General features: G+C 32.3%; 3 protein-coding genes across 5 annotated transcripts; 2 read left to right on the top strand and 1 right to left on the bottom strand.

The window, feature by feature from the left end:
• Positions 1 to 1,970: 1,970 nt before the first annotated feature.
• LOC129948193 (uncharacterized) lies at positions 1,971 to 14,874 on the bottom strand. Its single transcript, XM_056059077.1, has 9 exons — positions 14,541 to 14,874; positions 12,903 to 14,177; positions 12,775 to 12,845; positions 5,969 to 6,110; positions 4,753 to 4,908; positions 4,464 to 4,675; positions 4,032 to 4,403; positions 3,703 to 3,943; positions 1,971 to 2,405 (listed from the first exon to the last, which is right to left on the bottom strand). Exons 1-9 carry the CDS (start codon positions 14,659 to 14,661, stop codon positions 2,257 to 2,259), a joined length of 2,739 nt encoding a protein of 912 aa, XP_055915052.1. The 5' UTR covers positions 14,662 to 14,874; the 3' UTR covers positions 1,971 to 2,256.
• Positions 8,027 to 11,701, top strand: LOC129943461 (PRKCA-binding protein). 3 transcript variants are annotated; one of them, XM_056052927.1, is made up of 5 exons: positions 8,027 to 8,089; positions 8,161 to 8,393; positions 9,059 to 9,193; positions 9,995 to 10,106; positions 10,172 to 11,701. In XM_056052927.1, exons 2-5 carry the CDS (start codon positions 8,347 to 8,349, stop codon positions 11,483 to 11,485), a joined length of 1,608 nt encoding a protein of 535 aa, XP_055908902.1. In that variant the 5' UTR covers positions 8,027 to 8,089; positions 8,161 to 8,346; the 3' UTR covers positions 11,486 to 11,701. The 3 variants fall into 3 exon arrangements, with proteins under 3 accessions (XP_055908902.1, XP_055908903.1, XP_055908904.1); XM_056052928.1 differs by lacking the exon at positions 9,059 to 9,193 and having other exon boundaries at positions 8,027 to 8,393; XM_056052929.1 differs by lacking the exons at positions 8,027 to 8,089; positions 8,161 to 8,393 and having other exon boundaries at positions 9,055 to 9,193; positions 9,342 to 10,106.
• A 4,524-nt stretch (positions 14,875 to 19,398) lies between the features above and the next one.
• Positions 19,399 to 26,846, top strand: LOC129941502 (arrestin domain-containing protein 3). The gene is made up of 3 exons (XM_056050171.1): positions 19,399 to 19,766; positions 24,869 to 25,765; positions 25,836 to 26,846. The coding sequence occupies exons 1-3, from the start codon at positions 19,652 to 19,654 to the stop codon at positions 26,078 to 26,080; spliced, it is 1,257 nt and encodes a 418-aa protein (XP_055906146.1). The 5' UTR covers positions 19,399 to 19,651; the 3' UTR covers positions 26,081 to 26,846.
• The last annotated feature ends 560 nt before the right edge of the window (positions 26,847 to 27,406 follow it).

Here is a 27,406-nt window from a genome sequence, read left to right on the forward strand (position 1 = left end):
CTATTAGTTAGTTCTTAAAATTGATAACACTTTAACAAATTCTGCAAAAAGTATATTCACAAGTATTACATACTTGTGAATATATTTTTGTCGGAATTTGTTAGAGCCGTCATTATCAACTATGCAAAGTATTTTCGCTGCAACTTACAAAAAAAATCTTATTTGGAGACCTTTCTTATTTTAATTCATAGCAATTCCTTTAATATGGAAATTCAGTCAAAATAATAAAATTATCGATAAGAAGAAGAGAAACACCTTTTTATTGTACTCCAACAAAGTACGTTATAACTTTTCTTAAACAACACAAAACATAATACTCACAGTTCTGTCATTCAATTAGATTGAAATTTAAAACTCACATTTTTTTAAAAGTACAATCAATCCTATTCTGCTATCCATATGGTTCAATACAATTTTCAATTCACGTAACTTTTTTTTTTCAAAATTTGAAATCTGTACCAATATTTGCATCTTTTTAATTTTTTAAGGTAATTTGTTAGAATCGTATTTCTGTTGAAATTTATATTTTGTTAGGATAACATTGAATATCATTTAAATATTTATCATTATCGACGATTGTTTTAAAGTTTTAGAAAAATGTTTTATTTGTATTTATAGCAATATAAGCTATATTGTCAATAAAAAAAATGTCGATTGCATCAGAAACCCAACTATGCACAGAATAATTATAGAATGGGACCATAAGGTACACATCATTATTTCTGTGATAAAAAGTTTCTTTCAGTTAATTTCTGTTAGCGAAATCTTAATGTTGCTTAATAATTAATTACTCTGATAACATAATATTATTTGAATATGTTAAGAATAAATTAAAAAAAAATCTTTTATTTTATTTTGATTTATTTATTTGTATTTGTATATATTTCGTACAAAATTATAAATAAGAAATTTTCTCATATAGAGCATTTTATGTCAAAACATTTTGACAAGACATAATAAAGCAGTAGTATCGAAATATTTTATAATAATTGTATGTATGTATATAAAAAAAAGTCCATTTTGCATAAATTGTAATCTTACAAGAGTTGACGATTATTTGTATATGATTTTCTTTTTTATAATTATTTTTTCTTAAAAGCTGAAGATTTAATTTCCATTGCAACATTACAAATTTCCCCCTTTAGGTTGTTGTTTCTATTAAAACGCAATGCGTTTTCCAATATATTGACTAGTGAAATAAAATATAATTTCGAAATACATATTACTCTCTGAATAATGTTTTTTTTCTTTGTGATTTGTTTTAGAAATTCTTTTGATTTTTTCTTCTTCGTTTTTCTAGTAATATTAGTTGTTTTTCTTTTGTTTTGTTTTATTGTTTAAGAAAATATTTATTTTAGGCACTCAAATTCTGTATTTTACTCTTCTCTTTCAAAAATGTAATGTTTTTTTTCTTCTTCATATAATTATCATATATGTATGTATGTATGTAAGTGATGAATAATATCGAATTATTTTCATAGGCAAATCACCTAAAATACATAAATTAGATACACAGTTAGATGTTTCATAAAATTTGTAATTATTTTGTTTACCCCATTTTTATTTGTTGTAACTTAACTAGGTAGTTATCAAAACTTCAAGGATTAACAATCAGAGTAGAAAACTAGTTAATGTCTGTGTTAAAATTTCGTTTAGGATGTTTTGCTGGAAGCAGCTCGTTTTACAAATGTATTTTATTTTATTACATATTAAATATTTATATATGGTTTAGCAAGTGTGGTATATATAGTAAAAAGTGTTAATTATTTACTCAAAATATAGCTGAGATTCAAGAGCAAATTAATGAAAATAAAATAAAAAATTCTCTTGGACGGAAAAGCCAAAATAAAATTCAACCCGTTTATATTTTTTTAAATTAATTTCTCAAATAAAAAGAAAAATAAGTGTGTAAATAAAAAAAAAGTCTCATAAAATGCACAAAAAATCTATTAGTAGTACAAACAAACAAAAAATATGTATGTATTATATTTCTTTTCATTTTGTATAAAAAAATATATATGTATAAATATTTATGTAAATTAAAATGTGATGACAATTCCGATCACAGCACCTATTCATAAAAAAAATTAAAGAAGCACTGACAAATATGTCGATGTTTTTTACATTTTGTATTTTTAGTTTAATTTAAAAAAAAAGTGTTTTACTTTAGTAATAATTAGACACGTCTTTTGTGCGTTGTATTTTTGTTCTGTTTTTCGTTTGTGTTTTTTTTTAGATACCATTTGATAGCATACTTTAGAAACTAGATGGTGGAGCACTTGGATTAAACTGGAACGTTGGATACCTTGGAGCAAAGTTAGTATCAAGAAGTTGAGTGTGTTCAGAATCTTCCTTATTCTGTAGTGTTGTTGCTTTAAATTGACTCTCCGAGAATTGAGGCGGGGCTGCAAAAACAGAAATTAAATACAAATGTCAAAATTTAATGCTTTTAGCAAAGAAAAAAAGAAATATTCGGTTAGGTAAGGTTAAAGTTGTGGCCGGGATTGATTAGGACACGCTTAAGCCAGTTTATTGGGCTATTGTGATACTACATAAAACTCGAGGTTTTCTTATGAGCTCAATGAAAACAGTTTGAGTGAAAGACTAATTATGTATCTTAATATGATTGAAATCGTTAAGATCGTTATGGAATTATCCTTGTTATGGTAGCGTTCTTGAGCTAGAACAGGACATGTAAAGAGGAGTTGAAGAACTGTTTTTTCCCCTTCCTAATCCATACAGATTTTGAACAAGGCTTGCTTTACTATTAGACAGTTCCCAGTTATGACACCGATTATCGACCTTAAAGAGATAGCAAGTACCTTTAGTGCATTACATTTTGTGTATGCCAGATGTTTTTCGCGACCTGACACATAGCGATTGGTATTTCAGAATTAGCCAAACGTGGTAATCTGGGTTGTACTGCATCATTTCTGACCATTTGCCTTGCATATCCCAGAATAAGTGAATTTCAAACTGTTGTGCCATCTCCATTAGAGACCATCGGCAGTTATGAACTGTTATAGTTTTTAGAGACAGAGTCCAGAGATTTTATGGCGGCCTGACTATATGAGAAAATACACATCGGATTTTAACATCACGTTTTCTATAAGTCTAGATAAGGCTTCTTTCATCTTCACGCTTCAAACCCTTTTTCTCTTTTCTATCTATCTGTATAAAAGTGGATTGAATGGTCTTCCCGAAATGCCCTATCCTCCCAGAAAAATTTAAAATGTATATAAATCTGAAGGTTTCTGTCGAATTCTAGTTACAGTAATTGATTGTAAATACCTAAGAATTACGGATTGCAAATGTTGTTATTAACCCACTGCTTTGAGGTGAATAGCAGAACTTGTAACTATTTGTTTAATAAATATTTCAAGAGGTTAGGTAGGCTAGGTTGCGTAGGGTACTCAGTTCCGCAGATGAAGTTGTGCGAAGCGGTCCACTATTATTGAGTTATTGTTTGCTACTAGTCATTTCAATACAACTACCAACAATTTTTAGTTTGTGTATGCATAGGGTATCATTATACTTTTAATAGTAATTAATGAACATGTTATTTAAAATTAATTATATGCAATTTAAGATACATCAATAAAAATCAATGCATGATTCTTCAAGGAAGAATTTCTTTTATAAGTAGCAGTAATATGATGTAAAACATATTTATACTGTGTTCTTTAGAAAATAAAAACTTACGAATATTAGGATAAAGCTGTCCTCCAGCGCTATCTGCCATATTCCACCCCAAAGCCCCGCCAGCACCATTTGGTGGACTAGCTGGGCTAACCGGTTGTGTAGGAGCCATTGATGGATCTTCTGGTGCTGGCACATCTGTATAAGGTGCTGGTGATTTAAAGGAAGCCAATGGAATAGTTCCCAAGGTTATAGGAATATTACCGGTTAGGTTTCTATGCGGCCCACTAACATCTACTTCCACCTAATTAATACAAAAATGTATATTGAATTGTATATAGACACACTCGCGATGTGAATAATCAAAACTTATTTCTTAAATATTGGCTTACATGTAATTGATAGTCCAAATCGATAAGTCCACAATTTAGCAAATTGGATGGAGGCAGAGGTGGGATTTCTAATTGCTGAGTCCAGGTTCTTGATTCAGATGCACCAACAGGTCCTACACTCAATTCAGATATTGTTATCTTATCCTTCTTGGTTTCACGACGGGGTTGAGTTGTATGGAAAGCAACAACTTTGCGGAATATGAATTTGACAAGTGAAATACTAACATTGCTAGCGTTATCGCATTCGCAAGTAATTGGTATTATTTGACCAGAAACAAAACCTGTCACTGGAAGATTGACAACAACAGCCAGTGGGCCTGAGCGGCAACAGAAACAACAGAAAGATTTTTCTAACTCAAGTTTAAAAGGTTCCTTAAATACAAATTAAATCAGAATAATTTCATGTTTGATAAAAGAAAGGAATATATTTACCTTAACTCTAGGATTCAGATTCAAATCAATAGGCGAGACAACAGTAAATGCCATTTTCATATCCTGATCGAACTTCCATGGGCGATCAAGAGTTACTTTGATGGTGTAACGAACGTGACCAAATTCACCCTCGAATGAGGATGGCAAAGTTGGTGGCAAGGCGCATGTGAATGGGTAAGTGTGAGTACCGCTTGGTAGTTCAGTTTCCGAACCTAAACAAAATTAAAAAAAAAAAAAAAAAAACATTATAATAGGTATACAATGTAAAAAAACATTGATAAATACTTACTGTTCTTGCCTCCCAAAAGATAATACTGAATTTGGAAGTATTCTTCATGACCAGTAAGGTTTTCAGTTTCTTCCTCATCTTTGCCTTCGCTGTTTGTAACACGTTTCGATTCTGACCACTCCGTATTGGCTTCCCCGAGGAAACGAATAATGATTCCTGAAATATTTAAAAACCAAAACAAATTTGAATACAATTTTGGAGAAGGGAATTAGGAATTGAGAAATTCATTTCTAGGAAATCGAAACCCAGAAAAAAGAATTTGAAATTTTATTCAAAATCAATAGGTATCGAAAGTTTTGAAAAACCGATTTCCATCATCTTAAATATTGTTAACAAAAGGTTTCAATAGATCATTGGCAACGCTTCTACCTTTGCGTATTGCTCATTTCAGGTTTTCATTTAATGACTAACTTATTTTAGTGATAACAATTTTATATTTATTTTTGAGTTGATGCATTAAGTTGACTTATTTGCATAATCTCAATGTATACATATATGCATAAGTACCTACCATAGAAAGACAGAACAAAAAACAAACCATGAACAAACTTCTCTATTAGTAGCGTATTCTCTTAGCAAATTAAATTATGTATGATGTCATTGATCGTGGGGCTGAGTCAAATAATAATATTTTACTTTTTGTTGCTTCCAATCGCGCAGTGTTGGTAAAATAGACAACAGAAAATAACACAAAAAAAAAAATCATTTGATGAAATAGAACTTAGACATATACCTGTCAATTATGTAGGTCCTTAGCTTATGAGTCTTTTCTTTAAGAAACTAAAATGTTCCCTCAAATCTCATAATTTAAAAATTTTTCGCAACGGGGTATGAAACCAGGCGTACTTAAACTTAATTGTTTATATGTAACATTCCTGACATTTTTCTTAAACGCACCGTGTTCATGGGGATGATAGGTATATGTTCTCTTTTTCGTCTTTTTTTAAAGAAGACTTTGCGTTGTTGGCGTTTTCTCGTCCCCAATTGATAAATTTTGGTCTAGAATCGAGTCTAAAATAAAACCATTTTTTTTTCAGCTATGACAGTGCCGACACCGCCACCACCCTTTTCCTGTACTTTTTTTCTTCATTTTTTTCATAGCCCAGTCATTGTGATTCTGATTCCACTACCACCCGCAATAAGGCTATCTCTGTTGCTGCTTCAAGACTTTAGTGAAGTGAATAGAATTCAATTATATTTTTCATTTTCATCTTACCTCTGACTTTCTTCGGCGAATCGAATGTTAAATTAACTTGTCCATTGATGGTCTGGCCAGCGTAATAAGTATTCCATGGATTGTCCAATTGAATTTCACACCCTTTAAGACCCATTATAATCTTGTTTATTGGTTTAACTTTTTATTAGCTGCTTTAAGACTTTTCTTTAAATATTTGATGCAAAATTTTGATGTTGTCTTGTCTGTAAAACTGAATTAAAGACGACAGAAAAAAACAGAAAAATATGCACCAGCTAGAGCATATACACAAATATACAACACACACCCAAGAAGAAATTTCTTTGGAGCAGTACTCAGTAGCAGCAGAGAAGTAGAAGATACCAGCTAGGTACTAGGTAAGGTAGGTAAACGACAAACGAGGATGAGATGAGTAGTGATTTGACGTTTAAGTCAACGTGATGCGTCGCATGCGCCAATCAAATGGAAAAGTTCAGCAAGTCAAAAAATGGACCAACGCACTTTTGGTTAATTTGTGTATGAAAATGAAACACTTAAGGGTTGCCAACTAAACACTATTATTAAATTAAATTTGGACTGCTTGTAGAGTCTTATTACATTCAAAATATCTTTGCGATAACAAGGGATTTTGAATGGGTAAATCTAAATACAAAAGTAGTTGAAATTTCCCCTCCGGAGTAGTGTACAAATTTCGGCTACAAAGTTAGTGCACACTGGATTTGACGTTTCACAATCAGCTGCTCGGTAAGGACGCAAGGATTCAAAATGAAATGAATCTTTCGGTATTTAAATACAAATATAAATCAATCATATTATATCTTCTATTTGGTGTTATTGAATTTAAATAGAAAAAAAAAAACTATTTAAAGTTCTGAAAACACATATTATGTTTCTTATTTTATATATTTGGATTTGTCATTAATATGACAGTTCCGGATTGACTAGCTTTGTAGTGCAATTTTGCGTTCACAAAGCTAGTTGAATTTTCACTACGTAGCCACTAGCTTTGTGAATGCGCCCATTGAATTCCCCAGTAGCTCTTAGGTTACGCATTAAATCTTGGAAAAGGGAGCCACGGTGGCTCTACTACTCATATAAATGTAAAATTAGAGCAAACTATTCTCACTAAGACTTTTCTCTCGAACGCGGGTGTCTTTAACTATTAGCACCAAAGTCTCGCATTCAAAAAGGAGTGCTGGTAGGATAACATAACCAGAAATTTGAAAGATATAGTAGGTTATCTTGGCTTTAAGCCGATGTCTCCGTATTTCTTCTTTTATGTTATTATTGGCCGATACTATATTGACCCATGAGAGATTAAACCACTTAAAATTCGTGATCACTTATCTTGATTGCTGTTGGGTTTCCAGCTTTTGCCTTCTACGAAGCCATCATGTATACGTTATTACCAAAAATGGAACTGTTCACTACACGCTTTTAGTACCGCATTGTAATTTTAAAAACTTACAGAGAAAATACTCGAAAGCAAAGAAATAAACGCAATTTTTTTAGACATTTTTTTAAACCATTAATAAAATAAACAGGCATTGATTTTTCTTAAAAATACTCATCCTTTTTTAATATCAAATTATGCCTTTTATTGGAAAACCCTGTATTAAATGTGGATTAAATATTTGTAAATACCCTTTTATATTGTTAAACACAGTTAGAGCGTATTATACTCGCATTGAACCTATGAGCGTTTATTAATGCTTAGTCAGAGTTGAAAAGATCCTTCTTTAACCCTTGGGTCAAATAAAATAGTAGTACTGCGCTGCGTCGTCCCTCGGTATTGGAAGGAATACTTTCTGGGAGCGTTGATGTCGCTCTACACGACCCTGTCATCTAAATCGTTGGACTTTAATTTGTATTCTTTTCTTGAGAGAACAGGGATACCAACACTAGACATTGCACTGTAAAACATCTTATTGCTAACAAATGTCAACAATGATTTCCTTTGTCCACTTAATAACGCCACAGTATATAATTCCGATTCTCTGTTTTGTTTACAGATATATTCCTTTTCATTCCAAAAAAGGGGGTTGTGGTTGGGGATGATTTTTGGTGTCTGTCAAACTGTTGAAGTAGGCACGAAATAGTGGCGAAACATTTTTCAAAAATAAAATCTAAGAATTCCAATAGGTATTTCACCGACAATCTTGCAATAATTTTATTCTATAAATATAAATGTGTTTTTATAACCTTTAACTAAGCTACGAGATATATAAAAATTCATGGGAAAATAAAACACTCTTCACCAATTCTCAGACTGTCATATCGAACAATAGGATTTTAAAGGATTAAAAGCATTGATCTTTCAAGCAATAAAATATTTGATTAATTTTATTTTCAATAATCAATTCAATATTACATAGCAACTTTGATAAACAATTTCCAATATGTTAACGGACCCGGATGACGATTTCTTCTTTGAAGAAGATAAAATGTAAATATTCAAATAATTATTGATAAATTCTAATAATTTTGTATTTGCATTTTTTTTAAGTATTATTTTTTTTCCATAAGTAAACATTTAACTTTCTTTATTTTTTATAAAACATATTTTATGGTAATTTGTTTAGTAGCTCGCTATAAGAAGATATCTCAATCAATATGGATGGTTTAGTTAACTTGCACTGAAAATATATAAATTTTGTCTTGAATTTCTTAGAAGTTTCTTTTATAATTTTTTCAAACATAATTTACTTTAATTAAGCCCATAAACATGTGCGGTTTCACATTTATTTATGATGTCTCAAAACTAGAATGTATTGTGTTTAGAAAAATCAATAATTTGAGGAGGTTTGTGCCAACGTATATATTTCTTATCGATAGAACTTTTGACAGTTACGATTTGAAAAACTTGAAACAGACAAAAGCAATTTCTTAGAGATATAAACTTGCTTTTCATGGGCATTAATGAATTATTTCTAATCTCATATTCGAACTAATGAATCACATCATCACACTTCTCATTACGTTTCACAATCTATGCTAATTGTAATTTTAAATAATAAATAGAGATTCAAATATCGTAATAAGTAAATAATTTCAAAATTTGTGTCTTAAAACCAAATAATTAACTTATTTGTCAAATTATAAATTCCAAAGTCAAGATGGAGGGGTCGTCGATACTCCCGTCCAATCAATTGGACAAACTGGAGAACTTCAAGTCGTTTGCCTGGAAGAGCAATGCGTTAGTCAACGAAAAATAATATACAGCCAGAGTGCAGAGTTAGAAAGATTGTAAGTAAAGATTCAAATAAGGCTTTTTAGTAGAAGCTTGCTAGTTTTTGCGTGATAAATCCTTAGTAATTCACTATATAAACCTGCACTTTCTGAAGATATATCCGATATAAGAGAAGATTAGTGATTTTTTAATTTTTTATTTTAGACACAATTAATCAATGGGACGACACTATATATTTACTTATTTATTTGTCGGTATGATAATTAACCAAAAAACTCATGTATATCTTTGAGGTTTCTGAATAAATATTTCAGCTCTCTGCAATCCCTCTGCTATTGTGTCAGTTTTTCTATCATTTATGTTAGTCTCCATAAAATAGCATCTTAACTCGTAATCATTTAAAGTTCATCATTGTAAAGTGAGTAGATACTTAGCGGTTTATGTTGTTTTTGATAGCTTACAGTGAATTTCAACTTAATTAACAACAGAGATGTGAGTTAACTTTTGCCACCTATCCTCGATATACAATGAGCCGCCAATAATGGTTACATTTGATAATTTCAAATTCAATTTCTGTTGGATCTTTGACGACCAATTTTTCAGTTTAAGTTTCAAAAAGAAGTCAAAAGACAGCGTGTTGTTTTCAAAGTTATTCCTAAATCCAATTCCACTTGAGTTTGTTTTAGATAGGTATTTTTTTAACTATACTTTCAGTTAATATTAAGATTTCACATAAAATGCAATTTTTCTTTTTTTTTAACTTTATTTCTTACAAAAGGTGAGATAAAAAGTAAAATTATTCGCAAATATTAGATTCGAAATTGAAAATATATAAATTGATGGAATTCTTAATGTAGGGGAATGACAATAACAACTGGAACAGTTGTCATAACAAAAGACCAGACCAACCTCATCGGAATAAGTATTGGTGGTGGAGCGCCACTATGCCCATGTCTTTACATTGTTCAAGTATGTTTATTTCGTTGTTTCAAAAACAAAAATTCTCTATTTAATAATACCACTTATTGATAAAGGTTTTTGATGGCACGCCTGCAGCAAAAGAAGGCTCGCTCCAGAGTGGAGATGAATTAGTATCAGTAAATGGAGTAAACGTCAAAGGCAAGACAAAAGTAGAAGTAGCTAAAATGATACAAGTCGCAACAACAGAAGTAACCATTAACTATAATAAACTTCATGCTGATTTGGAGCAAGGAAAATCCTTTGATATTCTTCTGAAGAAAATCAAACATCGATTTGTAGAGTCAATGTCTAGCAGCACTGCCGATTCATTAGGACTATCAAGGGCAATATTATGCAACGATTCGTTGGTTAAACGGCTTGAAGAATTGGAAGGAACTGAATACATGTACAAAGGTTTAGTTGATCATGCTAAAAGAATGTTGAAAGCCTACTTTGATTTATTAGCAACTTATAAACAATTTGGTGATATTTATGCAGAGATAAGTGTTAAAGAGCCTCAATTGAGGGCGTCGGAGGCTTTCCGTATTTTCGCAGAATTACACAGAAGTTTTGAAAAAGACGGAGTAAAAATGCTCAAGGCAATTCATCCAATTCTAGCTGATATTGGCACTTATTTGAACAAAGCCATTCCAGACACAAAGTTAACGGTTAAAAAATACGCAGATGCTAAATTTACATATCTTTCTTATTGTTTGAAAGTCAAAGAGATGGACGATGAAGAACATAGTTTTGCCTCTCTTCAAGAATCATTGTATCGTGTTGAAACTGGAAATTATGAATACCGTTTGATACTAAAATGTCGCCAAGAGGCTCGTTCAAAATTCGCACAACTTCGTAATGATGTTTTGGAGAAAATGGAGCTTCTCGAAAGTAAACATGTCAACGATCTAACAAGACAATTGCGAAGCATTTTGGAATGCTTTGCTGAATTGCATAAAATGTCAGTTGATCGTTTGGAAGAAACGCCAAATTTATTTCCCATTGAAGTTGATTTTAAATCGTCTGCATTTGAATATAAGTCCGATGTACTTACTCCACATGTCGATGAAGAAGATACCAATGAAGAGGAAGTAACAAAAGCAGTAGAAGCAGTTGAAGATCCAGTTAGTATTATAGATCTACTCGGAACAAGCAACGATTCAAACCAAATTCCAGCTCAAGCAAAACTATTAGAAATGCCTTCAGTATCGAATACGATTCTTCCTTCAACGTCAACATTAACTCCTGCACATGCTGGTGAGGATTTACTTAAAGAACTGGGTTTGTTTGGATTGGACATGAGTGCTGGCCAAGATGGACCAATAAAATCATTCCAAGGAAATGAACCATCAACGAGTAGGGCAGCACTTGTTGATTTGTTGCTTTAAAATAGGGAATATTAAAAGAATATTGGTTTTGACTGAAACAATATACAAAATTGTAAATTTTATGATCTCTGCTATAACATTGTCCAGTAGAACTTAGGTATTTTTATAAAAAGTGCATACATTTAAATTGAAGAAAAATTAAAATATATATACCTGCATTAACTTAAACATATTAATTTATATATGGATGTTGACTTAAAATAATGTAAATTACGACCTAATAAATTAAAAGAAATAAACATTCTTCTTTCATTTGATGTCTTCTTAAACCAATCGGAATTCTTTAAATCGATATTTTAAGCTCTTATTGCTTGCATTTTTTGGTGATCCTTTTCCACTCCCTTGCAAAAATGTACAGTTGTGATCGTTTTAATTTGAAATTCATTTAGAAAAACTCAACTGTTAAACGAGATTCTCATTTAAAAGGTGATTGATTTTTCATCTGATATTTTTCGAGTACTTTAACCAAATAAAACTACAATTTCGGTAAATGAAAAAACCGTTTGGTTATTTAACACATAAAAATACGGTTAATTTTATTTTGCTTAATTAAATAGAAAACTTTTATTCTTAAAAAAAAAGAAAAAATTGTTATAAATTGTTTTAACATAATTATTTTATAAGATTGTGCAAGTTTTTGTTTTTAAATAATAAAGGTAAACTTGTTGGACGCAAAATAAATAAAAGAAATTCGTTAGAAGTTCAAAAAAGATTGCTATTAGGTAGAAAACTAGCTACTGTCTGGACAAAAAACTTTATCTTTATGTTAACAGCATTGTCTAAAACTTAGACAATTATAAACAAACATGTAAAGTTAACAAAACTCTGAGCTCTTTACATAACAATCAAACTTAAAATGAAAGTGTCGAAAGTAATAAATAATTTCGAAAGATATTAATGATAATGATAACTTAAATGTGAACTCAAATGTACATATGTACCACATAATGCGTCGCAGATAAAATTATACTACAAACTAAAAATTTCGAATTTCGATTTGACCAGATTCGAGAATAGAGGTGTAAGTAAAACTTAACTCTGTAAGTTCCTTGTCAATTTTCAAATGAAAATAAATATTGGTGGCTTTGCATGTTGTGAATTCGTGATATTTGTTATGTTATAATATTGTCGTGCAATTGATATCATGGGCCAGATGTATAAACAATAAACGCTATCATATCTGGTCATAGACAGAGCAGAATGGTAGTTGTGACAGAAAAAGAATTGCCTGCATTCTTTTCAATATTATGTAGTTTGTTTCGAATAAAGAAAATACAATTATTTTATACTGGTGTTTCTGGAGATGGCGCTGTGGGTGACTTTGATCGTGCTCTCCCAAAAAGTTCCTCATATGATGGTGCTAAAGAAAGAAACTTATTATAAACAATAAAACTCAAAAAAAGGACATTGAACTTACGTAATTCATTTATTGGATATCTGGCTTGAACTTGAAAATGAACCGACGATTGAAGATAGTGCGGCAATGTAGGTATATTTGGAGGAGGATATGAACTGTTCATCGGTGGTGGATCATGTATTTCGTTTACTAACTCGGCTAACATTGGATGTTCTTCGGATGGATATGGAAGAGCGTTCGGTTGCCTGGCAATATTCGGATGAATATATCCCATGGAACTGCGGAAACTATTTCTCATCGATTCTCGACTTATGGTGTCACTATCAATGGGTGGTCTGGGTGCTGGACTGAGCGTTGCCGTTGATGACTCCGAGGTAGTTGAATATAATGAGCTGCTTTCACTTTCGTTGAGCGAGTGCGAGTGTGTAGGACTATTTGTGCTAATAAATGAACTTAAACGATTGCTGACTGGGAAAATACCAACGCCAGTTGGGACATCGTCTTCTTCAAATGGATTTCCCGGCTCCAAACTTCCATCTCCCGAATATACATGACATTCGAAGGACACTGAGAGATTTTTATAAAAAGCTGGCAGTATGGCTTCCACATTGATGATGTAAACAATATTAAATATTCTTGTTGCGTTTGTAGGAGGACACGCGGGAAACAACAAATCGTGAGCAAATGTACGTTCTGATTTTTTCTCAACTCCTCCCGTTTCCTTAGTAAATAAAATAACTTCTTCAAGTTTTGTATTTATCAAGGGTCTCGTACTACTATAATAGATTCTCTGAACAATAGTAAATCGAAGTTTATCCACATGGATACCACTACGATTATCAACAGTTACTAGGAGGGTTATTTTTTCATTTCTTACAACAAAACTTTTAGGAAGCTCAGCAACCAATGATATTGGACCGCTACCAAACACACTTACATTACGCGTAGTCTGACAAATTTGCGGTTGGGGTGGATTTATTCGAGTTATTGGTGGGCTTACGCTGTACCTTACGATAGTCAATGGAATCGTGTACTTCTCATCGAACGTCCATGGTTTTTGAATGACAACTTTTAGTTTATACTTTATGGACCCATATGAGCCTTTGAATGATGAGGGCAGAAATTTGGGAAGCGTATATGTGAAATCCATTGCAACATCACCTGGAGATAATTCAATTCCCCGAGGAGGGACATAAGGAACCTCGATGTTGTCGTTAAGAAACACCTCTTTGCCAGTATAAAAGACATGCCGCGTATTTACATTGCCGTACGAGTCTTTGTGGAACATTTCCATCCATTTGCATTTTCCCTTGGCGCATACTTGAAGATTGATTGCTGAAACAACAAAGAAGGAATCAAATTAACCAAATACAAACTACTAGTAAGGAACATCTTGATTTATATTTATGAACATGAAACACATAAATTAAGAAACGACGGGGATTTTTAAAATCCACATCTTGCATTTTTAAATGGAAGATGAAGCAAAGTGCAACATAATAAACATGACTCATTCACAATGCCTAACAAAAATACTGTCAAATTAGGAAGTTATTTCGAATGCAAGTGTCATAACAAAATTGAAGAAAAAAAGAAATTAGATTATTGAACTTCTTGCAAAATAAATTAACATACATTTCATATTTCACATCAAAATGCCCCGCTTATCTCAAGGTTTCTGTTGGAATTTAAACTTACCACGAATCTTTGTTTTCTTAGTGAGGAAGAAGCATATTTGTCCGCTTATTTCTTGCCCACTAAAATAAGAATTATTTGGGCTGTTTAATTTGATTTCTACTCGGTCTTTTTCCTTTTCCATTCTTTTGGTATTTTATTGGCTTCACTTTCACTTTTTCATCGTCTTGAGATTTATTTTGGAGTTTGTGCTTAAAAAGTAAGAACGGCAAAGATGAATTATTTTTGCAAGGAGACAAAGAAAAATATAATTCTTAATTTGTTTGCGTTTTTCTCCTCAATCGGAATCGGCATGCAAACTATCCAACCACCCTTCCTAGTAAAAATTTTCACACTGACATTTCTTTCTTCGTATTCTTCTTTTTCAATTCAGGAAGAACTAGATGAACGGGGAAAAGAAAAATGTACCTCATTCAATATTGTGAATTAAAAGTGCAAAGAGAAATGTCAAAATCATTTAGTTGACTAGAGATGGGACATGGGATCAAAGTCAAATAAAAATACATTCGATAATGGGACCAGTTATAGCTATCATTAGTTTTCATAATTTAAAATTTAGTTTAGAGATTTAAAAGCGATTAGGACACTTAATTTTATTATTATTGGTATAAAAATAAAGGTAATTTTAGTAGAACAAATACTTTATCCAACTCAGACATTTTCTCTTAGTTTATTTTTAATAGTAAAATAGTTTTCAATGATTGTTGACTTTCAATTTTGAAACGAAATCGTTCCACTTAAACTGTTCTATTTTATTTGTATACCTACCTGTCAGTTTTGATTCCAGTCAGTAAATGCTTGATTTCAATCAAGAAATTTTTGTTGATAGAAATCTATGACCATTGTATATATATTTATTAAATTTAGTAAATATATATACAATGCTATGACTAAGGCTCCAGCTAAAGCTACCATTGGTTTTCATCATTGAAATAAACATTGGAATATTCTTGGCAGGTCGTTTATAGCTTTCATTAAAAATGTCAGTCATTGAAAAAAGTTTCCCGATTAAAATCCAGCGAAAAAAAGTGGCAGTCATTGGAATTGTTTGAAATTGGAACACAAATCAGTGGAACGATTCGTTTCACTTTTGAACATACATAAAAGTATCAGCTGTTCAGGAAAATAAATGTCCGTCCGGGAAATAGAATAAATGTGTAATTACACTTTTTTTCCTCCAACAAAGTTCTTTGTGTGATTTACGATCGATCAGTACATAATTTTCATTTCTATTGAAAGGGAAACATATCAATTAAAAAAAATTGATTTATTGAATTTAATGATAGCTATAACTGGCCCCTTACTTGCTAGCTCGGAATTTATAAAAACATTCATAAACTTCATTAGTCTTTGATTCTGTTATTTGTTATGTATATTCAAATTTAAATCAAAAACGAATTTGACATATTGTAGCTTATTTCTTCTCTAAACCATCTCCCTTGGTGGTTTAAGAGAACTGTTACAGCTATCATTGGTTTAAAATTAAATGAACATTTTGTTTAGAGTTTGAAAAGAGAGAGTCATATTTTTGTTAAATTTGGTGTCAAAATAAAGCTTATAATTTCTAGATTGTTTTTACTAAAAAAAAAATATTTTATTCAACCCAGAAATTTTTAAATTTCAATAATGAAATCATTTTCAATATTCAGCTGATATTAGATTTCACAATGGCTAACAAAATCCAATCAGAAATGCTTGATATCAATCAGGACATTATTTTTTCAAGGACAGAGATTTGGAATAAAAGCTATAACCAACCTGTCACACAAATTTCATCATTTATTTCTTTGATAAAGACCAATGAAAGCTTTAATTGGCCAATAACAAAATAAATATCAAAAATGTTGCTTATAATTGACATGTTGTAGTTAGTCCGAGGTGTTTCCATTAAGACACCTCTCCTTATCCAGGCGGCAGCGGACGAATTCTCGAGATGGCATCAACGGTGGAGTGTACAGTTCCAGTAAGGTTGAACTACTTAGTGAACACCTTATAGGGCTTCTTCGACATATTCCGATCCCAGGCCTGACAATCCGCATCAAGGCTAAATTCGCTAACATAAGCCTAATATGCGGGCATGCCCCAACAGAGGAGAAAGATGAAGACACCAAAGACATATTCTTCGAGCTCTTGGACAAGACATATGAGCAGTGAACTGGCTATGACATTAAAATTGTCTTAGGAGATTTAAATGCCAAGCTAGGAAGAGAAGACATCTTTGGTGGCGTAATCGGGGAGATACAGCCTGCACGACACCACAGGCTGGTTGATTTCGCTGCGGGGTGAGACGTTATGGTAGCTAGTACGCAGTTCACGCATCCCAATATCCACAAGGGGACATGAAAATGTCCTGATCAATCAACCGTCAAACAGATTGACCACATTGCGATCAACGCACGACACTTCTCCAGTATACAGGATATCCGAACATTCCGAGAGGCCAACATTGACTCGGACCACTACCTCGTTGTAGCTAAGGTACGGCTACGGATATCCCGATCCAAGCCAAAACAAGAAAGTACTGTGAGAACATTCGACGTTAGAAGGCTACAATTGCAAAAGACTGCCATGTCCTTTTCCGATCGAGTCTCTAATAACCTCTTAAGCAGTCCTATGCTGCCTGCATTAAGCATTGAAAACCAGTGGCAACATTGCCTTGCAGCCATCAGAGATGCCGCCTCTGAAGTGCTAGGTTTCACACGGCCACAACAGCGAAACCCCTGGTTTGACGACGAATGCCGGCAAGCGCACGCAGCGAAACAAAAGGCATACAAAACGGCGCTGCACAAAAGGACTAGAGCTGCTCGCGAGCTCTACGAGCAGAAGAAGAGAGAGGAACACCGGCTTTTTAGATGTAAAAAAAGAGAGAAGCGCGCGATCGAGGAGATAGAGGGATGTCACAAAAGGAAATTTTACCAAAAGGTAAAAAACGCCAGCCGCGAACCGAAGCATGTTAAGACGATCAGGGGAACATCATAGTAGAACCGCAGTCGATGCTGAGAATATGGAAAGATCACTTCTCCAAATTATATAACGGCGATGACGAACCGAATTCCGCTATAAGGGAGATAGAACCACTTAACCTCGGCGACGCAGATCAACAATTCCACCTACCCGACCTTGACGGAGTGAAGATAGCTATATCTAAACTTAAGTCAAACAAAGCAACTGGAGCTGGTAGGGAGCATGCACCGCATCTCATCTGCAAAATAGGGTCGGGAGAACGCATGCCCGATGAATCTAATCTCAGCATAGTATGCCCGATACATAAGAAAGGAGATCCTCTAAATTGCGCCAACTACAGAGGCATCAGTCTCCTTAACATTGCGTATAAGATCCTCTCTGCCGTATTATGTGAACGTCTGAAGCCATTCGTCAACAACCTGATTGGTCCTTATCAGTGTTGCTTCAGACCAGGAAAGTCCACTATCGACCAAATATTCTTGGAAATCAAACGAAGAATAACTCTTGCAAATCGCTGCTTCTTTGGACTTAGAAGGCAATTGAGAAGTAAAGTCCTCTCTCGAGCATGTAAAATCACCATTTATAAGGCACTCATCATCCCGGTTCTCATTTATGGCGCTGAGGCCTGGACCCTGTCAAAGAAAGATGAGAGCGTCTTAGGATGCTTCGAGAGAAAAAATTCTTGGTCCCGTACGCATAGATGGAGAATGGAGGAGAAGATATAACGACGAGCTGTACGGGCTGTACAGCGACACTGACCTAGTTAGCAGAATCAAAGTCCAACGGCTTAGATGGCTAGGTCATGTAGAGCGGATGGACATCAACGCTCCAACCCGGAAGGTCTTCGAATCCAATCCCGAGGGACGGCGCAGTAGAGGAAGACCGCGACTCAGGTGGCGCACCCAGGTGGGAGAGGACCTCAACCAACTTGGCGTGCGAAACTGGAGACAGCTAGCTAGGGACCGAGCTGGCTGGAGACGCTTGTTGGTTGAGGCCCAGGTCCGCCCCGGACTGTAGCGCCACCTTAAGTAAGTAAGTAAGTAAAAGCGTTAAATTCAAGATTTGCTCAAAAGTTCATAAGAGTCAAATAAAGCCTAATAAGAAATGATAATTTCCAGAAAATAAGTAAGATATTAAAAATAATTAAATTGTAACTAAATGACAAAGATTTTTATTTTGCAAAATGTTTGTACAATTTAATGATTATGTTATTCATTTATGTGCATTTTTAAAGATGCATAATTTAAAATTCGAATTCAGAACAGCTGAGTTCTTGTTTAATTAGAAGAAAAAAACAGAGTTTTTTCGAGCAGTGTAGTAACGCTTAGTCTTAAAAAGTGCAAATGTATATTCGAAACAATTTTTAAATTTTGAGGTCCAGAAATTTCAGCGTGTATCTTGGTCTTGAAACTTGTATTCTAAAGATTAACTAAACCTTCATTTTAATTTTTGTGTTCAACTTTTTATCACAATATGAAAAAGTAAAAAAGCATTCATAGAATTGTTCAAAAAATTGAGGAATTTAATATCTTTATATCTTTTTCTATTACCAAAGCCTTGAAGTTTTTACCTAACCTAGACAACACATATTCCTATAAAAAGTATAAACTTAATTAACTTAATAATATTAATCTTCAAGGTAACTACGATACGCATAATTCAAACAAACCAGTCTCGCATCTTTTTATTAAAATATAAATCTCGAAAATTGTATATACATTTTGTATCCCTTATTCACAATTTGGGAGTCGCACGCTCCAACAGACGACACACATTACAAACCTGTTTGACTCTTATTTTGAGTTGGGAGTTTCTAGGTAGAAGAGGAACAGGAACAAGGGAATAAAATTACGTTTTCGATTTTATTTTCCGCACTCGTTTGTTTGAGACTCAATTTTGTTTTCATTCCGTGTCTGTCTGTATCTCTGTCTTCAAGCCCGCCTGGCATTGTAAATTACTATCATAGACTATGTGGTCGGTTGAAATTAAAAAGATATAATTATAAAAGTTTATATTTCAAACTGTCATGTCCCTTTGAATAAAAATTTGTATTATATTTCAACATAAAATCATTGAACCATCTATTGCAATCATTTATTGGTGCAAATCTTTTATTCGTTGTTTTAAATGAAATAAAATAAGTGTTGACAATGACGAGCAAATGCACAATACAATTCGACAACAATCCACTTGGGGTTTATTATGCCGGGCAGACAATTTCTGGAGTAGCTGAACTCATCACAACAAGGCCAAAGACTATAAGATGTATGTATGTACTTTTACAATAATAATTAAACAAACGGAAAAAACGTATAATTCAATTAAAATTTTAAGATATCAATCACCCAAGTTTTACTTTAATTTAGTTTAATTGAATTTTCTTTTGAAATGAGGCAATATATAATTCAAGTTGGCCTCATTTCATCTCAACTATGTATAGTAATAGTTATTTCTTTGATGGGATGGAGATTCTTAAGGTTTCAGATGAATTCGTATTCTATTTGCATTAGATACAAGTATTCTGATGTGTCTTGTGCATCTTTTGAGAAGAAATTTGAATATAGACTTCCCATTCCACTGTCTGGAATTTGTGACTCAGCAAAATAGAAGTCGTAGTAAACTCGAATAGTCTATATTGGGGTTGATAACTAGGGAAAGAAAGAGCAATCAATAAAACGTTTGGTACTTCCACTTTGTAAAGATTTGAAATTAATATAGCAGACAGGAATAGAATGCTATCAATGAAATATAAGATCTGTTATACATAGAATAAAGGCAGCGTCTTCTGCTATAGACAACAATAACATTGTGTTCATAGAACGTAATGATATATTTTATATTTATAAATAAATCAACGGGTGTTTCAACTTCAGTTTTTCAACTTAGAAATACTTTTATCGAAATTGGTCTTTTTGACAGCTTTCATTTGACTTATGCTCAGTTTGGTTTGCCATTTTATAATACATACAATGCATGAAGGAACATTTTAGTGAGCGCATTATCTCGTGGTTTGGCCTCCAATATTGCGCAAATATTTTGTTGGGTTCTACCCCGACAAGCCCGAATCCAGGAAGAGAATATTCGATGTGTTAATGCTGACATACAGCCCCAATTACTTACATAGTGGTAACTTGTCCGAAATGAAGCTTAAAACATGATCGCAAACATGTACCTTTATAATAAAGCTACATTCTTGGCAACAACATTAAATTATATATGTATATTCGTTTTATTTTTTCTTAAACAACATACATAAATTATTAGACAGGAATTTTGAAGTAAATATGAAATGAAAATGAAAGAGAGGTGGAAAAGTGCACTCTAGTGGGTGTAGATAATTGCTAAACCCCTATAGTTAAAGTGGTTTTAAGCATAAAACTGGTTTAATACTTCTTACAATCATATTCATTAAAAAAATTGATCAAGAAAAATAAAAAGGTCTTTGTTATCTTCAATTTCATAGGTGCAAGAGTCTCAACAAATTTACTAAAACTGTCAAGTAAGCAATTTGCTATAATGTTTGTCTAAATCATTTTTACTTGCGACCTATAGTAGGAACAAAATTTGTATGACATAACGATGTTAGAGAAGTCAAAAAAAAGTGGGTACCCTAATTCTGTCTGTCTATCTATCATAACCTCTACTGCCCGAAGTATTGAGTCGATTGAGTTCAGACTTGGAAATTGAGGTTTTAAACTAATTCGCGTAATGCTTTTTTCAATTTTATTTAGACTAAAAATAACCTCATACACATTTGTTGGCCAATTTTCTCTACAACATAGCGATAAGTTTTTATAAAATATCCTCAAAGTTTTTTTTTCAATACGCACAAGATCTAAAACTTACTTTAAGCAGCTCTAAAAAACTGCACAACAAAAATATTTCTAAACTAAAATTGGAAAACTTATACATACATAAATTTTGTTGAATTATTAAAGACATTTAATTTTTTGAAGACAAACTTATTTTGTTGCTACAACTTTAAATTTTAAAATATATTATGATCTAAGTTGCAGAATATAGTGTTTTCTTAATTTTAAAAAAGGGCCCTGTTGATAATCTGATGGGATGATGTACTTTCGATGGAAAAGTATAGCTTAGATATTTCAAAGTAAAAATTTCACCACTAATTTAATTTAAAAAAAATTACAAACAATGTACTTGCACTGTTTTTACCATCCATCTCTGAAACAGTTAAGTGTGTGAAAAATGAGTGATACAAATGGTTTTAACAAATTGTGTACTTGACAATTTTGATAAATGATGTTCACACATTGGACCTATAGAAACACGGTCTTTTGCGGTCCATAACTTACTACGCTGCACGTGATCTAAAGACACTTTTTAAACAGTGTTTAGTTCATCAAAGAAAGGAGTAAACAAATTTCGAGCTTACTATCTCTCATTCCTAGGTTGACCCCTTTTTCACCTTATTCAATTGGATTATCAGTTGAAATTATTATAAACAAACTAGCGGCTCGGTACGTGCTTCGCTACGTATAAGGCATATTAATAAAAAATTATTATTAAGTTCATTTATTAAAAAAAACAAATATTTTTAATTGCTAGCTATTTAAAAGTCCAAATGACCCAAATGATATATTGTTTATATTATAATTATATTAAAAACTACAAATTAAAAAAAAATTGGGTACTCTTATTATGGTGGGTCTAAAATTGTTGTATAAACAATATTTTTAGTTTTTCCATCTTGAGCATGAATAAATAAACAGTTGAATGAACAGGCAACATAAAGTTGACCATATGAAAAACATGATTCTTTCCAAATTGACACCACAAACGTGAAGTGTTTGGCCTTGGGCCTTATTTATGAACATCGCAAATGATAAACGCACAGGATATTGTAATCTTTTGAATTCAAATGGCATATCAGTTGGAATGAGAGGGATACGAAGTATCAAACATACTTCTTCTTTTGATTTACCAGTTAAGATTGTAGCTTCAATCAAATTTGGCAACAACTTTTTTAATGTCATTCTGGTGCCATTACACAGTTTTGGTGGATTAATGTTTCGCAATAATATAATCAAAGAACCGATTTTCAGACCAGCCGGTTCCATTAAATTTAAAAATTCAATTGGATAATCATTGCCTCATCTTGATTCATAACACTGTCTTATTTGATTTATATGTCGTGACTACTCCTGGCAGTTTCGCTTGAATTTGAAAATTAATGGCATTGATATTAATGTTTTTCAGAGCTAAAATGGTGCGTTCTCTCCCCAGTCATGATTTCTGAAATTCTAAAGAAGATTCGGAAAAACACATTCCATGCACTCATCTTTAGATTGCGCAATTGTACAAAAATTGTTCGGTAAAGTGATCAATCCGTTGGTACTGTCGATTGTTATTTTGCCATCACCAATTTCTAACAATTGTGTTGATGTATCATTATGTAGGTGAATATATATATTCAGTGTCAATTTTCGTACATATCTCCAAAGAACTGATAACTGCAAACAGGCGATTATTGACGAAAGTCCCCTGACAGCAATATCAGAGCACCACCAAAACAGCTGTTGATTACCGCGTAAATCTTGCATTGTTCCATTTAATGCTTCTATTGGTTTTTTATTCGCCATTGTGCAGAACTTTTGCCATAGCTGAATTTCTCGAAATATTGCAAGTTGGAGTTTCAATCACCCGTATAGAGCGTGCAGTCCGACAACCATCCAATAATGTAGCAGCAATTCCTGAAGATGCAAGTGCCAATTCAATTTTGTGTTCCGATCGAATAGTCGCTAAAATCAATGATAAAACGAAAGTTTTGCCTGTACCACCAGGTGCATCCAAGTAATATTATCCACCTGTATTATTGGAAAGCATGATTGTGTCATACACATGTTTTCTTGAATATTCAATTTGGTTATATTCGATTGTACAAATAAACGTAAACCATTAGAATTGAACTCCTTCTCACGTTGCATTTCACGATCAAAAAAATCATTTACCTCACGATTTGGTGCGGTCATACCCAATTGTGCTAATGCTTTATTTACAATCGTTAGACACATATCTTCAATTATTATTACAGCTTCGTTGTACATTTCCAAGGTGATCAACAAATCGGGATTTCTTTAAGTATCAGTACAAATTGTTTGTATTTGGGAGTATAGAAAGATGTTTATTTTACACCTTTTCAAGATTTTTTTAAATTTTCTCTTAGTACAAACCTTCTCTGGACTTCCACGAATAATTCAAGACCAAAATAAGCCAAATCGGTAAAGGCATTGTTGAGTTATAACATTACAACGAAAAGTGGCATTGATTTTTATATATATAGATAAAAAATCAACGTTTCCTTGATTTTTGTGACTGAATCTTTTGTTTTTAACTATATTAACTTTTTAAATGGAATAATATCAGTTAAATTCCAATTACATTAGTTTAATCAAATTTTAATCAAAATTTGTTAATCTTTAAAAATTGGGAACATAAATGAAGGTTATTTTTTCGAGCTTGAGTTCTTGCAAAATTAAAGAGTACAAAACAAAATACGTCGGTAGCCTGAAATTATTTATAAATAATTATATAGAATTAGAGCTTTAGAATTTTGTTTATACAAAATAAATTCAAGATGCATTTCAATGCATTCAATCAACGAACAAAATTTCCTTAAATGCATTCTAACTATATTTCATATTACTACCCCACTGGAATAATAATTATATTATATCAATACTGCATTGATAAGAATAAATTATTAAAAACAATATTTATTAGCCAAATTTGAACTTTTAAATTCCTCAAACGTTCGTGCGAAATGACGTAATTTTGTTAAACAAAAACGTGATACGACATCATAGTTAAATTAATGTTGCCGGAAACCAGTTGTGAAGTAATACCAATCAGACGAGCCGTGGGAAATCGTTTAAAATGCGTAATCCTATCTCTTGACTTTTAATTGTTATTCATGTATGTAAATAGATTTAGGGTCAATTTATTCTTATAAACATGACAGCGGTAGAGTTTTTTAGGTTCAAATATGACTAAGAATATGATTTAGTTTTGTCATAATGTTAACTCAGCAATACACTTTTTGTTTCATTTGCTCATTTCATTTTAATTTGATATTACAAAGGTAATAAAATTTGTTAGAAATTTTACATAACTACATTATTGTTGTTTATATAGTATATTATAGTGTAGTTCCATAGCAACTGTAGGATGTTTATTAGTGCGTGTCAATATTGGACCTATTGATAAATCCAACAGGGTGATTCAAATGCATGGTTTTTCCTCCAGTTTGTTTGATTTTCTTGCGTTCAACAAGAAAGTGAACATTTTGTTTTTACAATTATTTATTATTTTTATTGTTATAAATAAATATGTAAATATATTTTTAGCTATTTATATAAGTGTGAATGGCCACTCTGAAGTACGTTGGACAGAAAGCGTCTACAAACAAAACAACCAAGGAAAACGTGAAAAAGCCTTTGAAACCTTTTCAGCCACCGAGTTGTATTTTACTTCTGAAAAATACGTCTACGGCTCGAATGGAGGCAATCAGCTCGAACTTATTGCTGGAAAATATGTGTATCCATTTCAGGCAACCATACCGCCAAATGCTCCAACTTCTTTTATTGGCACCGATGGAAAAATAACTTACGAAGTTGTAATGGTTATTGATCGAGTACTTCGTTACAATAATACTTTTAAACAAGAATTCACAGTAATTTCACCCTATGATTTGAATCTAAATCCCATGAACGGAAATCTAATGGAAAAGGAGGATAGAAAAGTATTTTGTTTGAGTTTGTGTTGTGGTGGCAAGAACCCGATAACTATTAAGGCCCGAGTTCCATTTTCTGCGTATGCCCCTGGTCAAAGAATTCGATTTAATGTTGTTTTGGATAATCAATCGGATGTAAGGTGCTCAGATGTAAAAGTTAGGCTTATGAGAAAAGTAACTTACAACTGTCATACACCGGAAATAAAAACCAAATGGAACGAAGTAAAAGTATCTCAAGTCCTTTTGGGAGAAGTTGTAAAGCAAAATAGAGCCGAAATGAATGAATTTCTTGAGATTCCTTCGACAGTGCCTTCTTCAATGGAAAATTGTTCAATAATTAAAATTATTTACACATTGAAATTTACTGTTAAATTAGCTGGATTTTATTCTGATTTTGATCTTGTGTTTCCACTTACGATCGGTACAGTTCCCTTACAAGCTAGTTTGATGGAGGAACAAGAGTCCGTGATTGTGGGTCAACCTGGTGCGATTCCGGTATTTAAACCAATGCGTAAGAGAATACGTCATCTATGGTGTATAAGCTTTCATTTCTTATTGTTTAATTCTTTGTTTGTGTATAGCTCCACCAACATACCAAGAAGATAGTACAGCAAAGGGAAAATATCAAGATAAAACCTTCATTCCAAAGTATCCAGTTTTTTCCTATCAAAATACTTCAGGGACGATTCGAGATCCTCCCGCAAATCTTTACCCATCAGTGGTATCTCATCAACCTAAAGCTCCGTATCCAACGTCTCCACCTCCAAATGATTTAAATGAAAGTTTAAATGGAACAAATACTTCACAAATTGGTTGGAAGACTTAAGAGACAACAAAATTATTAATTAAGTTTTAAGCAAAATAAAAACAATAATGAAAAGTAAATATATATTTTTATATCTTTGTATACGAAAATAACCACTTAAGTTTATTTAACTTATTGCCTAAGCTAAACTTTGTTTCTTACAATTAATTTGTATAATTGATAATACGCATTATTGAATTTTCATCTGAATTGCATGTATATTTAAAAAAAAAAGGAAATCCGACATAAGATCCGGATTAATTCCTCTAATTCGTATTTAATAATTAATAAACGACTTGAAACAAGCTTTTACTACAATTTATTACAAAATAAATTGATTAATTTATTCATTTTAATAAAAGTTATGTGTCCATCTGATTCTGTTGATCAGTTTAGTACATTTTTCAATCAGTATTTAACTTGAATGAAAAAACTAGCTGACATCGAATTTTTTGTTCAGGACTCGTCGTACTATACCTACATGCATAGCCTGAGTGCTATACACTTTTCAATAAAGTTTTTTATTTTTTTTTTTATAATAAGCGCACACTCAAAGGGATATATTACCCTTATTATGTAGACACAGTGTGAGCACTAGCACAAATTGCAATAGATTTAAAAAGGCTACAAGGAGACTACTTAAAGTAATGATTACAGCTTTTAGGTTTTAAAAATATATTTTTGGCAATAGGGCTTAATTATAAATTAATAAACAAAGTGGTGTAATAGTCTTTATTTCGAGCTAAATTTGAACAGATAATAAAAAGTCATTGCTAAAAGAGGGAAAGATTTGTTTTAATAGATACAAAATAATACTAAAAATATTAATGCACATACTCGTACCTATACATTTAAATTAAAAAACATGTTTTAAATAGTGTTTTTTTTTTTAACAAATGTCTTTAAATATCATATGACTATGTTTAATTAAATAGGAGAACAAACTGTATTTCCAGGAATGTTTCTGTCATAAAATATGTTTAATTTCTTGAAAAATGTATTTCGGAGCCGAAAAGAAAAGAATGCGAAATACGGAAAAACAAATTTTAGTTTTGACGAGAAAAAGAATTTGGAGATGCAATCGGGGCAACATCCTTCAATTAGGAACTTGGAGGGCAGTTTCCCTAAGATCCATTGGGTTTCTATAAAACGTTCTTCTGTCAAAATTAAGTTTAGGTTTTAGCAGATGTTTGGATAAAAACTAACTTAATTTTAGCCTGATATGTGTACTACCCTTTAAGCACAATTAATTTTTTCCAATACAAACTTCAATCATTAGTGGTTTAATGGCCCAGCAGTAAACTTTTGATTTGTAATTGAAGATATATTTTATATCTCTTATAATAA

The sequence above is a fragment of the Eupeodes corollae genome, chromosome 1 (genome assembly GCF_945859685.1).
Source record: "Eupeodes corollae chromosome 1, idEupCoro1.1, whole genome shotgun sequence".
Classification (NCBI taxonomy): domain Eukaryota; kingdom Metazoa; phylum Arthropoda; class Insecta; order Diptera; family Syrphidae; genus Eupeodes; species Eupeodes corollae.